This window comes from Oryza glaberrima, chromosome 11 (assembly GCF_000147395.1).
Source record: "Oryza glaberrima chromosome 11, OglaRS2, whole genome shotgun sequence".
Lineage (NCBI taxonomy): Eukaryota > Viridiplantae > Streptophyta > Magnoliopsida > Poales > Poaceae > Oryza > Oryza glaberrima.
Window position 1 is genome coordinate 16,851,924 of NC_068336.1, and position 14,352 is coordinate 16,866,275.

The 14,352-nt window shown below is 43.5% G+C and overlaps 1 protein-coding gene across 1 annotated transcript; it reads right to left on the bottom strand.

Annotated features, from left to right (window-relative positions):
- Nucleotides 1-6,033: 6,033 nt before the first annotated feature.
- Nucleotides 6,034-13,777, bottom strand: LOC127755728 (uncharacterized). The gene is made up of 3 exons (XM_052281395.1): nt 13,536-13,777; nt 10,441-10,526; nt 6,034-7,404 (listed from the first exon to the last, which is right to left on the bottom strand). Exons 1-3 carry the CDS (start codon nt 13,585-13,587, stop codon nt 6,034-6,036), a joined length of 1,509 nt encoding a protein of 502 aa, XP_052137355.1. The 5' UTR covers nt 13,588-13,777.
- Between the last annotated feature and the right edge of the window lie 575 nt (nt 13,778-14,352).

A 14,352-nucleotide genomic window follows, 5' to 3' on the forward strand; every position in this document is an offset into this window, starting at 1 on the left:
TTAACAGCCATAGACTGTTGTTGTTCAGCTTTAAAGAACAGAAGTGTATCATCAGCAAACAACAGATGTGAAATGCCCGGAGCTCGATGACAGATCCGCAGAGGGGTAATTTCATCCTGTGACACCTTTTCTTTTAAGAGCAAGAATAATCCATCAACTACAAACAAGAACAAGAATGGCGAGAGAGGGTCTCCCTGACGGAGTCCCCTAGAGGGAGCGAATGAACTAAGGAGGGTTCCATTGAGTTTTACAGAATATCTCAGTGGTTATGCACGCCATTATCCAATTAACCCATCAGTGAGAAAAACCCAACTTGTTCATCGCAGATTCCAAAAATCGCCAATCCACTCAATCATAAGCTTTGGATAAATCTAATTTATATGCACACGCTGCTTTAACTGGACTTTTATTCTTCTGAGTCGAGTGGAAACACTCAGATGCTAAGAGGGCATTGTCAGTTATCATTCGACCCGGCACAAAGGCACTTTGCTCCCTAGAGACAAGATCATCCAAAACTGTCCTTAATCTGTTAACCAAGCACTTAGACACCACTTTGTAAATGACGTTGCATAGGCTAATGGACCTAAAATATTTCAAATCCACTGGCTGGTCAGACTTCGGAATAAGAACAATAGCTGTATACTTCGGAATAAGAACAATAGCTGTATCATTCACGCACGCAGGCATTAATCCAGTTTGAAAAAAATTTGTCATCGCATTAACAATATCTTGTTTCACAATACCCCAGTTTCGCTGATAGAACCGGGCGGGAAAGCCATCAGGTCCCAGGGATTTTAGTGGACCTATTTGGAACATTGCTAAAGCGATTTCCTCCTTTATATCTTCACATAATTTATCATTCATAGCAGCAGTAACCTTCTTTTGGATCAGTCTGGTAACACATTCCGGGTCTAAGCTTGGGTCAGCTGCATACATCTTTTTGAAATAATCAACTGCCATACTTTTGTCGAACTATGAACATTGCCTTCACTGTCCCTGAGTTTATAGATCCGATTCTTTTTTGCTCTCCATACTGCACGGCTATGAAAGAAGCGCGTATTACGGTCTCCCTCTTTTAGCCAGTTAATTCTGGACCGCTACAGCCATAACGTTTCATCTCTATAAAGTAATTCATTCATTTGATCTGATGCCTATCGAACTGTTGCACTGTCAGCCCCTACCTCTCGGAGATCAGAAAGTTTCTTCCTTGCTCTTTCCAACTCCCTTCCTACATTCTTGATTTTCCTGTTACTCCAGGAACGTAGGGCATACATAACTTTAGTCAGTGCCAGGTTCACCTCTCCGAGGTCTCCTTTGTCCCCTGCCGAAGCACAAGCATCTCCTACCACCTCTGTAAACTTTGCTTCCCTCTCCCAAATTATTTCATAATGTAGACACTTCTTTGCGGATCCTGCTGTCATCTTTCACATGGAAGTTTAAAAGAATTGGGCAGTGATCAGAGCACGGAGACACAAGATGAACAACTTGTGCATTCGTGAAGATGTCTCTCCATCTATCATCAGCAACAGCACGGTCTAGTCTCACTTTAACATTATTCCAACCTTCCCGTCGGTTATCGTAGGTGTGTGGCAATCCTTTAAAACCCAAATCCTGCAGCTCACAGATTTGCATGACATCCCGAAAGGCTTGCATTTGACTCTCATTTCTTGGAGTTCTCCAGAATTGTTCAAAATGCCAAAGAGCCTCATTGAAATCACCGATAACCATCCATGGGAGAATAGAAGATTGTCTGATTGTATTCAACATAGACCACATACGGTGGCGATTTTCCACTCGTGGTTCGCCATACACAAAGGTAACATGCCAAAGGGGATCATTCCAGAGACAAAGGCACATACGCATCAATATATCTTTCATTCATAGCTTTAACATCGATAGAAACAGACTCGTGCCAAAACAAAGCCAAACCACCACTCATACCTTCGCTACTGACTCCCTCAAAACCTCTAAGACCCAATCTCCTGCAAAGACGACAAACTTTCTCTACTTTCTGTCTAGTTTCACAAAGAAAAACTATTTGGGAACCTGCCCCCTTTACCAAGGCACACAAGTCACAAACTGTCGCAGTGTTCCCCAACCCATGACAGTTCCACGCTAGGCAACTCATTGTCCTTGGCGGGACCCATCTTTAGGTCCCGCAAGTGAACCAGCAGCCCTAGGGCTGGTAGCTTCCATGTCCACCACATCACTTCCCTTCCCTGATTTCTTCTTAAACCTCTTCAGCGCCCTTGCAGTGCTTCCAGTCGTCTTCTGTTCCACTGTTGGATTATCTCCCAGCTGCCTGTACTCCAGCAGAGCTTGTTTCACAATACCAGTTTTCTTTGACTCAATTTGGGACAAAGGCTTCCTTTTATTTGGGCTACTAATATCATCCACAGATCCCTCATCAATCGAGTCTTGAGGAGTACTTAGGTTCCTGATGGCTGGAATCATCACACTTGACATGATCGGTTCAGGTTCGTCACCTGTAGGTAACCCTGCCGCTGCCGGCACTGAAACCTGGGGATTGGTCTGATGACTCTGCCTTGTGCTGTTCACATCCGACACCCGCATAAGGTTGGTCTGTTCTGCTAACTGTGCATCCACTCCCTCATCTCCTTTACGTTCTCTAGTTTCAAAATCATCAAAAGCATCAACTCTGGGAGGAGTATCCGCTTGACGCCAATCCTCTTGTTTATTTCCTTTTGAAGATGAGCTCGCACTCCCTGCACCTCTGAATATTATTTTCCTTGACACTCCAGAATTTTGGACTGCTTTCACTCTACTCACTTTTCTTTCAAACGGTTTCAGAGGGGAGCAACGCAGCTCCTCCCTGAAACAACATAAGAGTAAAGGGCATCCTTCATCTGCCATCTTCTTTTCACATTCCTTGTCAGAATGTCGATGAAACCACATAAGAAACAAAAGTGTGGAATTCGTTCATACCGAAGATTGAACCTGCGGACCTCCTCCTCCCTGCCCTTCACCTTGATCTTGACTGCTAGCTGTGTTTTCAGAGGTCGATTTACATGAAGATCCACTCGGATACGGAAAAAATCATGCTTACTGCAACCATCCTCCTCTACATCTACCTCCCGCACTCGGCCAATTCTACTACCAAGCAGTTCCCCTCTAGAAATGTTCATCATCACCAATGGGAGATCATAAATACGAACCCAGATGGGTACTGTCTCCAATGGTACCATTGACGGGCTTGTTAAACCATCAAAGTCAGTTATAAGCGGTGCATCTCCCCTATGCAGCCAAGGTCCACCTTGAAGAACGAAGTTGTAATCCCCTTCTGCGCTGAAAGTGATGATAAACAAATTATTTTTCAAAGATTTGTAACTCATCTCGGCACGGATTCTCCAAGCCCTTCTCATGTCCTCGAACAGTGCTACCACATTGGGAAATTTCAGAGAGTAGAATCTTGCCAAGATAGTCCACTGCCCTGCCTTCTTTACCTCCTCTTCCTCAATCACCACCTCAACTGCATCTTCATCCTCCTCTACAATTTCTCCTTCAGTAAATCCTGCCGGTCCTTGATTAGAGGTACCTCCAACCTGAACACGAGCTGTGTTCCTGCGTCCCATCTTGATGTATCGCCTCCGTCAATGTGGGTTCCATTGCTAACACAAGTTGTCGATCCGCCAAGACGTCGTTCGACGACTTCGGGCGGGTGATTATCTCACCGAAAATCCCTTTTTTGCCCCCACCATCAACAGCCGCCATTGATTGATGGACAAGAACTTGACAATGAAAACCTAGATTGGAAATTGTAGAGATCACCTCCTGGTCAGCAAGATTGTGATCTTTTTTCCCTGAGCCCTACGGTACTTTATAGCTCAGCCTGACCGAGTTATGGTATTTTACGGCTGACGTCCAACGAGATTGAATCTGATCAGGGTTCTCTTGGGCCCCTTTCTGATGTGTATATCTAAGCCTACGGCAACTGTAGATGGAAACATCAAAGCAAATCTAACAGACTCTTTGATCTTACCAAAGGGGTCGTAGAAATTCCTCCATGAGTACGACTCCTTTAGGCGTTGTTCGGTTAATCCCTGTGAGGGAGGGATTGGAGGTGATTTATTCCACACCTATTGTGGTGTGGAATTATTCCCCCTCGATCCCTTCCAATCCTCTTCAATCCCTTCTAAACCGAACAAGGCCTTACAATGTTGAAAACAATCCTCTTCAATCCCCTCTAAACCGAACAAGGCCTTACGATGTTGAAAACAGCACGAGCAGAGTCATAGTCACGGCAGAACCAGGCGATGTAATCTCCATCGGATTCCAGTAACACACGAGCAGGCGAAACCCCTGCAGACCACAAGTATGGATCGGAGATAAACCCCATCTAATTCCATCTCACCACGGAGACGACGGCCGCCGCCGCCCGGTCGCCCGGGCGTCGCCAAAACCAAATCCCTAACATAATATCCTTGATATTGTTCAGACGATTGTCGCTTAATTCAATCTAGGAAATAAAATGTTTTTAGACCAATATTACTGAAGAGCACAAAAAAAAAACAGTTACTAGAAAAATAGGTATAATTAAATAGAGAGATATTGTGATTGGTTGAGAAGTGGAGATAGATGGAAAAAATGAATGGTGGAGGGTTGTGATCGGTTGAGAAAAGAATGTTGGTGAAGTTATTATACTATTTTGGGACAAATTCTGAGTGATATAAGTTGTTATATTTTGGAACAGATGGAGTAAATTAAGACCATATGAAATACTCCCTCCATCCAAAAAAAAAGCAACCTAGTACTAGGATGTGACACATCCTATATGTCTAGATTTATTGTATGTCTAGATTCATTGTACTAGGATGTATCACATCGTAGTGCGATGTTAAGTTTTTTTTGGGACGTACCCAGATACCGTATAGTAAGGCCATGGTCCTGATGTACATGCATCGATATGATGTATGAATTAACCTAGCAAAATTTCGGCAAATTTTGCTACAGGACACCGTGACTTCATGATTTTAGCAGTAGGACACGGCACGAAGTGACTTTTGGGCGAAAACACTATCAAAAGATAGATATTTGCTGGTGGACACCGTATCCATTAAAATAATAATTTGCAGTTGAAGAGGAGAGAGAAATCGTATGAAATGTCAAAAATGTCCTTGGGCCCACATGTCAGCTCTCCTCTCTCTCTTTTCTCTATCCCCTCCTCTTCTCTCTCTCATCTCACATGTCAGCGACGACGGCGGCAGGCGAGGTCCGTTGGCTGCAGGAGGTCTAGGGCGAAGCGGCCGCAATGACGTGCGGGCGAGGGCGAGGTCCAGCAGCGGTGGCGGCAGAAGGCAAGGGCAGAGTGGCCGCGGCGCCTGACCACCGGTGCCGGCCAGGCAACAGGCGAGGTTTGGCGGTGGCAGCTGCGTATGAAGGAGCGGCGGCGTGGCTGGACGGTGACGGCTGCGGCGTGCGGAGGCCTGCCGGCGCTGGAGCGTGGAGTGTGGAGGAGGGCTGGCGCGCAGAGTGAGGAGGCCTCCGGCGTTGTCGCCGCGGCTGCTCCGCCTTAGCCCTCCCGCCGCCGCCAGATCTCGCCTGCCGCCATCGTCGCTGACATGTCAGATGAGAGAGAGAAGAGAAGGAGGGGATAGAGAGAAGAGAGATAGGAGAGCTGACATATGGGCCCAAGGACATTTTTAACATTTTACATAATTTTTCTTTCCTCTTCAATCGGAAATTATTATTTTAATAGGTGCGGTGCCCACCGCAAATATCCAACTTTTGAGGTGTTTTCACCCAAAAGTCATTCGTGCCGTATCCAACAGCTAAAACCGCGAAGTCACGGTGTACTGTAGCCAGTGTTCACTCTATCGGTTGAGGCGTTTGTATCGGGGGTCGCCGAAATCCCGAAATTTTGAGTAAAATTTAGTTGAATTTGAACAAATATTACCCAAATTCATGAAAAAATTGAAAAATTGAAAAATTTCGGCCGAAATAATATCGTATCGGAGGTGACCGAAATGACCGAAATTTTCAAGACTGTAGCAAAAATAGCCAATTTGCAATCCCTTAATCGAAAACAGCTACAATCTCGCTCCGGCTCCCGGGAACCACCACGGCTATTACACAAAAAGCCAACGTGAGTAGTGCGAGAATCACGCTCATCCGAGTCCATAGTAGTTCCACCTTCCTACGCACCAATGTCGAGGTCCCTCGCATCTCCACCTTAATCACCATCAGACACAGGTACGTGACGATGCTGCCGACCAAGAGCCACACGAAGCATTTGAACAGCCAGCTCAGGTGTGCCGCCTCCTTGCCGCCGGCGTAGGTTGAGTACGCCGCCATTAGCATTCCCAGAGCTGACGGGTGGTATAGCGCCACGAAGAAATTGGTGACGCCGCCGCCGCCTTCTTGGTCGACACCGGCGCCATTGGCATCGTCGTCGTCCTGCAACACCGCCGCCGCCAGGAAATCCACCCGGAAGCAGACGGCGGCGAACGCGAGGTTGGCGAAGGCGATGAGGACGGCCCACCCGTGCAGTATCTCCTGCGCCGCGAGGACGCACGCCAGGGCGAGGAACAGCAGCGCCGCGTAGGCGAGCACGCGCGCGTGCACGTTGACGAAGCGGTCTCTTAGCCCTCGGCCCCTCGGCTCCACCACCCATGGCGGCACCGCGGTGATGAGCGCCGTGGCGAGGCCCAGGGCGCCGCTGTAGAGCATCAACTCCTCGGGCATCCTGTGCCCGGCGCCGGCGGGAGGCCGGGCGCTCGCGGACGCCTTGACGTAGCCTACGATAGCACCAGACAGCCCCGCGAACACGAACGACGCGACGTCCGAGGACATCGCCGACAACCGTGTGAGCGTGGCGTTATGCCTGCTGAAGTACATCGCCGCCTTGATGTGGCCGCATCCATGGCTCCGTCGTCGCTCTCCGCCGCCAGCTGCAGCAGATCCGTTCCCGTCCAGGTTCATCTGCTGCCAGAAGAGAAAGGCGAGAAACCCAAGGACCAGGAGCAGCAAGGTGACGACGACCAGCAGGTAGTAGAGCGACGCGTCGAGGAGCAGGAGTGACGCGGACGCCGCGAGCGTCATCAAGGCCGTCGAGACGTAGGCGGCGGTGCACATCCTCTCCACGTTGACGTAGATGTCCCGCGGGTGGTCGTCGTCGTCGTCGGAGGTGGCTGTGCCGGCGGCGGGGAGGTCGGCCACCATCCCCGCACACAGCACGTTCATCAGCAGTGGCACGGCGTGGAGCCAGACGGTGGTGGTGCCCCACGCTCGCAGGCCGGCGTGGTTGGAGCGGGATATGAAGATTTTCCCGAGGAGCGAGGGGAGCATAACCGCGTTTCTCCCCACCGTCGCCTTTTGGAAGAATGCCTTGAGCCTCTCCGCTACCTCCTTCACATGCCCTGCTCTTGTGACCCCTTCGACAGGACACTGCACGTACCATTGCCCAGTAGTAATAAAAAATTAAACAACCTATAACTGATTGTGATGACATCAATTTTAAGAAATTAATTAATTAAACTCAAGTGGATCCAAATTCCTGGCTGGGTATGATTGTATGTACGAATGCATGCAGCAGAAACAGTACAGGTGAAACAAATATTCATCAATACTCGTATTCATGTTTGAAACACACGCACGATGTTTTACTTGTGGCTAGTCCAGACGTCAATACAAAGTAATAACAAGCTGCTGCTATTTAGGATAAGTTCACTACGAAGCATGTATTCTGCTGAGTAATTATTTTACTCGTGGACTGATAAGGCTAGTAACCTATAGGTGGAAAGGAGAAAAAAAAAGAAACGGGGGAACAGAATGCCAACGAAAAATAAAAAGATAGGGGGAGGGGTGTGGTTTTTCTTTTTGGCAGAGGGTGGTGGGTAGGGAGGGTGTGGGGGGGGGGGGGGGGTAATGTGAGCGAAAAAGTTAATGGGCGGCCAGTCGCGCGCACCCTTCCCCGCGCGACCGCGCGCAACTGGACACGTGTCGCGCGCGGAGAGGGGGCGGCGGATGGCGCGCCGCGCTGAAGGGACAGAGAGGCGATTTTTCCCTTTTTTTTTGTTTTTTCCGTTTCTCTTCTGTTTCTGGTTTTTTTCCTTTTTTTAGATGTACGTATTGTAAAGTTTGTATTCGCATGTATACCAAGTTTGTATTCATACGTATACAAACTTTGTATTCGTATTATTCTCTCGGTTTTTAATATGTACATATACAAAGTTTATATATGTGTATGCAAAGTTTGTATACGCGTATGCAAAGTTTGTATATATGTATATTTTTTATACGACAATTTTTTGGTACACATAAAAATTATACTTTGTATACATACGTATAAACTTTATATTATTAATACAAAACTTATACGTATATATAAAATAATACAAAGTTTATACGTGTGTGTATGTATATGGAAAATCAAATGTGAACCTAAGTTCATATACACCAACAATCTACACCATTGATGGGTCTTGAGATTCGTGCTAGTGAAATGTACCATGCCGTGACAAAATGATGGTTTACTCTATAGGGGAGAGATGGGGAAGGTACACAATGCACTGGCACATTTTGATTTATTCCCTAATTTCCCTTTTCTAGTAGTATGCGACAGCGCAAGCATTCATTGATTCAAAGCAAATTTCTATCCTGTACAGGTACGGATAAACATTAGTATTTTTTTATCTCTCTTCACTTTATAGCTGAGTGATATATATATTTAGATTTGTTGAACATGTTCATACTGATATATCATATATCTTTGTTTCTATGAAATATAAAATTTGCAGATGATTTCTTAATGACATTTCTCGAAATAGCATTTAGAAAATGATTTATATATCTAAATAAAGGTGCAAATGGTTTCCTAAAGTTCATACTAATGACATTTCTCTGAAAATGAAACTTGCAAATGACACATCTCTAAATAGCATTCAGAAAATAATTTATATCTAAACCCATAACTTGCATAACATTTCAAAGACTGATACCAAATAAATTGACTAGACAACCATGAGAAAAGAAATATGTGCAAATGCAAAACAAAGAGAACACAAAATCCACCCATAGAAAGATAATACAGCCGTTCGGGGGTGGGGGGGAGGGGGGGGGGGAGGGATGGAAATACATTATTCTTGAATAAAATATCAATTTACATATATCATCTCATAATATGTTGTGCTGAATCTACATCATATATTTTTAGAAATATAATATATATTTTTATCAACATATTAAATAAACGTTGGTCATAACTTAAAAAAAAGGAAAACCACAAATATTGAACTAATAACAACTAATCTGTTCATGAATAAAAAAAATTATTTGTTCGAACTACTGTAGTACTACTTGAGGGGCATTTTGGACCACAAAAATTGCAACATATACCATCCCTTGCAGCCACCATGAAGGGAATTAGGTGCACATGTCAAACTATCCATGTAGGTGCATTTGTATGCACCTTGGTTCATAGTATCGAGCTCCTATATACACGTAGTGTATATATGCATATATACACGTAGTAGTACTGCTGTTGTAATAGTAGTACTAGTACTGTACCACGCATGGCGGACCCCTCCGACAGTGGAGGCGGGCGATCCAGTGGGCGGCAGCCAACCCCCGCACGGCTTCTGGCTCCCCTCCCCTTCCTTTCCTCCCCTCCCAGATCCGGCGGAGGGGAGGGGCGTCGCCGGCGGTGCGACCGGAGGGGAGGGTGGCGTCTGCGGCAGGGGGAAGGCATGGGGGCGGCGGATCCGGCGATGGCGACGGGAGCGGGTAGCGCGGATCCGGCGACAGCGGCGGGAGGGGGTGGCGATGGCAACAGCGCAGGAGCGGGCGGCGGATCCGGCGACGGCGATGGGAGCAAGCGGCGACGGTGACGGCGGAAGCGACGGCTACAGTTAGGTTTATTTTTTGGATTTTTAATTTTTGCGTGCGGGCGACATAACTACCCCATGCGCGAAAATTTGATTTTTACGTGCGGGTACACCACCAGCATGTAAAAATAGCGATTTTTTAAGATACTTAGGTGCATGCGGTTTGCCCACCTGCACAGGAAAACCTTTTTTTTTGACCTCACGGAATAATCCTTTCGTAGTAGTGTTTATGACAAATGTATAACTTATCCTTTTTTTTAAACCTATTTTTAAATAGGCATACGTTTACGACGTATACCATTGATGAAAGCATAATCAAAAGGACTTAAAAAAAACTTTACTACATAAAAAATATAATTGCATTATTATTGTCTATCGTTCCTTCAACTACGCCCATTTGATAGCATTTTGATACTTTCTACCTAACATTTGTTTGCACATACAAATACCCTTCCTGCAATTATAATTTATCACCACTTAAAAATGCCTTGATTATCTAGTTTAATTTTTGCTAATTTGATACGTACGAGATTTGTTTATCCTCAAATCCTAGAATTTTTATTTTCTTCAATTACAAACACAAAGTGACTCTACTTACATTATTGTACAAGGGAAGTTCCGTTGGTGACGAAAGCATCCTGGAAAACATTCTGTTTAGAGCAGAAAATACCGAGGCCATTCCTTCTGACATCATAAAAAAATACATAAGCCAGCAGAAGACAATATTTACATTTATTATTGAATTCGTATATAGGGCATGTTTAGTTTGCGAAAAGAAAATTTTGGGTGTCACATCGGATGTTTGACCGGATATCGGAAGGGGTTTTCGGACACGAATGAAAAACTAATTTCATAACTCGCTTGGAAACCGCGAGACGAATCTTTTCAGCCTAGTTAATCCGTCATTAGCACGTGTGTGTTACTGTAGCACTTAATTATAGCTAATCATGTACTAATTAGACTCAAAAGATTCGTCTCGCGATTTCCCTCTAACTGTGCAATTAGTTTTTTAATCTATATTTAATGCTCCTTGCATGTGTCCAAAGATTCTATGTGATTTTTTTGGGGTAAAATTTTGGGTAACTAAACCAGGACATAGTGTCATTCCAGAGATCCATTGAATGTTCTTTTTACAATTTTTGTTAGATAGTTCATCTCTATCTAACACAATGGCTGTACATCAAGAACAATTTCATTATTTTTCAGGAAAAAATATATGATATATACTTCTAAAAAAATATTATTCATTTCACAAGGATATCGTTGGAGAAATTGAATGACATGGATATAATTAATATCATAAAATACTATCGAGTTGGCTATATGAAATGCTTTGCTGCAAACAACGTGTACTATTCTAAAAAAAAACTTTTGTGCAGGCTGCGCATAAGCTGTTTACACAGGTATGTATCTTCTGATACACCTCTAGCCGGCCGGTACAAATCAGGTGTGTTTGCAGGCGCATCAAGAACCGTTCTTCTAGTAGTGGTGCATTCAAGTTACAAGATGCCATAACACAAAGAATGTTTAGATTCTGTGCTATATATGTGTGGTACGTAATTGGTGCATGCTGGAAAATAAGGGGAAAAATCAGCTGGTGCTGCTCCCATTTGGTTTAGGGGTTGGATGATGTGATTATCGTAGACAAGCTTCCCAAGCTCCTAAATGATATGATTTCTTTGATTCCACTGGTAATTAACCTTCTTGATCAGCATTTGTAAGAAAGCTTTTTAATTTAAACTAGCTACTTTCCACTTTGTAACATTTAATTCATTTATATCTTCTCATCTGTCAGAATAATCCGTTATGCACCCACCATCTATTTAGAATGGGAAACGAAGGTTTTGTTACCAAAAGCATAGGCATAAATATAATTAGTTTGGTATAGGACATTTTTATGCTGGTGCATGCACATATCTCACAACGTATAAAAATACAAGCGCCTTCATTTTGAATACAACACTTCAGTTCTTGAATACTTATATCAGAAAATACAAGCATGTGAATTTATTGTGAAGATTATAATATATATATCTATCTATCTCCAGTTCTTGGGATGATCTGGAACAGATTCAATGAATACAAGCATAGAAAATATAATTTGAAATAAAATGTGACCTTTAGCTCAATGAGGATGCAACAAGCTAAGAAATGCAAAGGGGGAAGAGGATGGTTATAGTACTACTAACCTTTCCCCCGCCCCAGTAGCTAGCTAGCGTACTGTAGGCTTTACTACTCCCTCCGCTCCTATATATACAAAAACTTTAGGAAGAGATCGATAGGGTTAATTTATATCACAATTTAGATCGATGGCCGAGAGCATCTTAGACACACACACACACATATATATATATATAGAATAGGGAACTGAGATTTGCTGTCCATTCTATATGTTTTCTAAGTGTCATCTGCCCACATGGGCATCCTTTGCTATATATCCACCTACACAGTACATTTTACTTTAGATAATGATGCATTTACAGTACCCTAAGCCTGGTGATCAATGAAAATTTCTAACATGCATGGTACCATTATATTGCCGATTTGTTCTCATGTCTCCTCACTAGCACTAGAGTTAAATATTGCTCCAGCATTTCATGAGCAACTGAAATACATTTCATGAGCTACTGAATACATCAATAAACCCAAGTTAACAAAAACTTTGATATTCGTAAATTATCTGCATAGTAATATCAAGAAAAAAAATATATATTGCTTTTTTATGTAATGAGGGACACGTGGAATTTTGTTTGAACCTTTTTAGTTTTTAATTTTAAAAGTAAACCATTTAAAACTTTAATTTTAAAGCTTATTTTCAAGAACTGAATCTTTTGACCATGTCAACCAGATTGGCATAGCAAAACTATATACACTCTGCCATGCCGGTCTAAGCTAGCGCAACAGTGTTATTTGGCCATGCCAATCAGACTGGCGTAGCAATGTTGTTTGGTGCCACAACCCTAGTTGGCACGGCCGGACAAAATTGTCATGCCTATGTGTGGCGTGTCAGTGCTATTTTGCCACGTCGACGTCAGATGGACTGGTGTAGTCAAAAGGTATAGATCATGAAAATAAGTTTTAGAAGGGTTTATTTTTAATACTAAAAATTAAAAGGTTCAAGATGGCTTTATTTTTAATACTAAAAATATGTTTATTTTTAACACTGATCATGGCAAGATATTGGAGCCCCTTTTCTTTTGAGCTCCTTTTGTCTTGGCTCTTTCTGTGCCTGGCTAGGCTTATCACAGCAATGCATGTGTAGTATGTGTATATCCAATCTCCTCTAATGATGAATCAAGTGTTTCTGATCTTTAGTTTGGTTCTAAAAGAGGGGGCTTTGCAATAATGAGGGTGGTGGAACAAAAAGAGCAAAGGAATGAAAGATCACAATATTGTGCTAACTACAAGTGAAATCCTATTTTGCCAAACAATTTATCTGGCTATGCATGGCCCCTCTAATGTAAACCACTCACAATTGAATCCAAAAGTGCAAAGTCGATCCACTAGCTGCCTTGCTATAATATAGTAGTTTGGATGATAAATTGGTAGGAAAAATATAGTAGCTTTGGCAACAAAAGAGGAACATGGAAAAGGACATGATTAAAAATGTAGAGAATAATAACAACAAAAGTAAATAACCATGCAAGATTAATTCTCAAGAGAAGTCCTTGGATCAGATCAAAGGCAACACACCTAGGAGGCCAAAGGCGAAGGCCCAGGGATGCTGAAGAGACATGCCAGCCATTGCAGCAAGATCTTGATTAACTAGCTAGATCAGAATATGAGAGAGAGAGTTTGGTGAGAGGAGATCAATGAGGTACAGTACACTACTGTTCTTGCTTGCAAGTAGCAAGAGGGATGATCAGGCAATAAAGCAGAGATCAAAACTTAATTCCCTCTTCTCAATGAGAAGAGAAGAGCTGGTAATCAGCTACTACTTGAGTTTGCTTTGCTTGAAGGCTTGATGAGCTTAGCACCTGGTTGGAGGGGGTTTATATAGTGCTAGGAAGGAAGAAGGGAATGAAAAGGCACACATGACCAGATGCTGACATGCATGCCCTTATGGTGTGTGACCCTGGACACCAATAGGCAATATAGCTGCACACACAAACTATTCCTGATCAATCACAGCCATGGGATTGATTAAATTAGATACAAGATAATCATCAGCACCCATGCATGACAGAAAGTGCCAATCTGCTAGCTTTTTTTGTTTCCTTCACAACTCTGTCCTCAATGCATGGGATTAGTAACATTGTTGTGTACTCCAAGTTGTCCTAGTTAAGGGATCTAGAGTTGGGCAAGCTATAGTTATAATTAGGTAATTAATTAAGCTAGCTGCCTTAGGCTCGTATAGTGGAATGAATGGTTAGAGCTTATTAGAGAAACTGATGAGCCGCAAAGGAGCACACCTCCTTTAATTCCCCAACGGACGATCTGAGCCCAGCTGGCTCTAATTAACCCACTTGTAAAAAATCAGAATGCCAGTTGCCTAAAATTAGAGACAAAA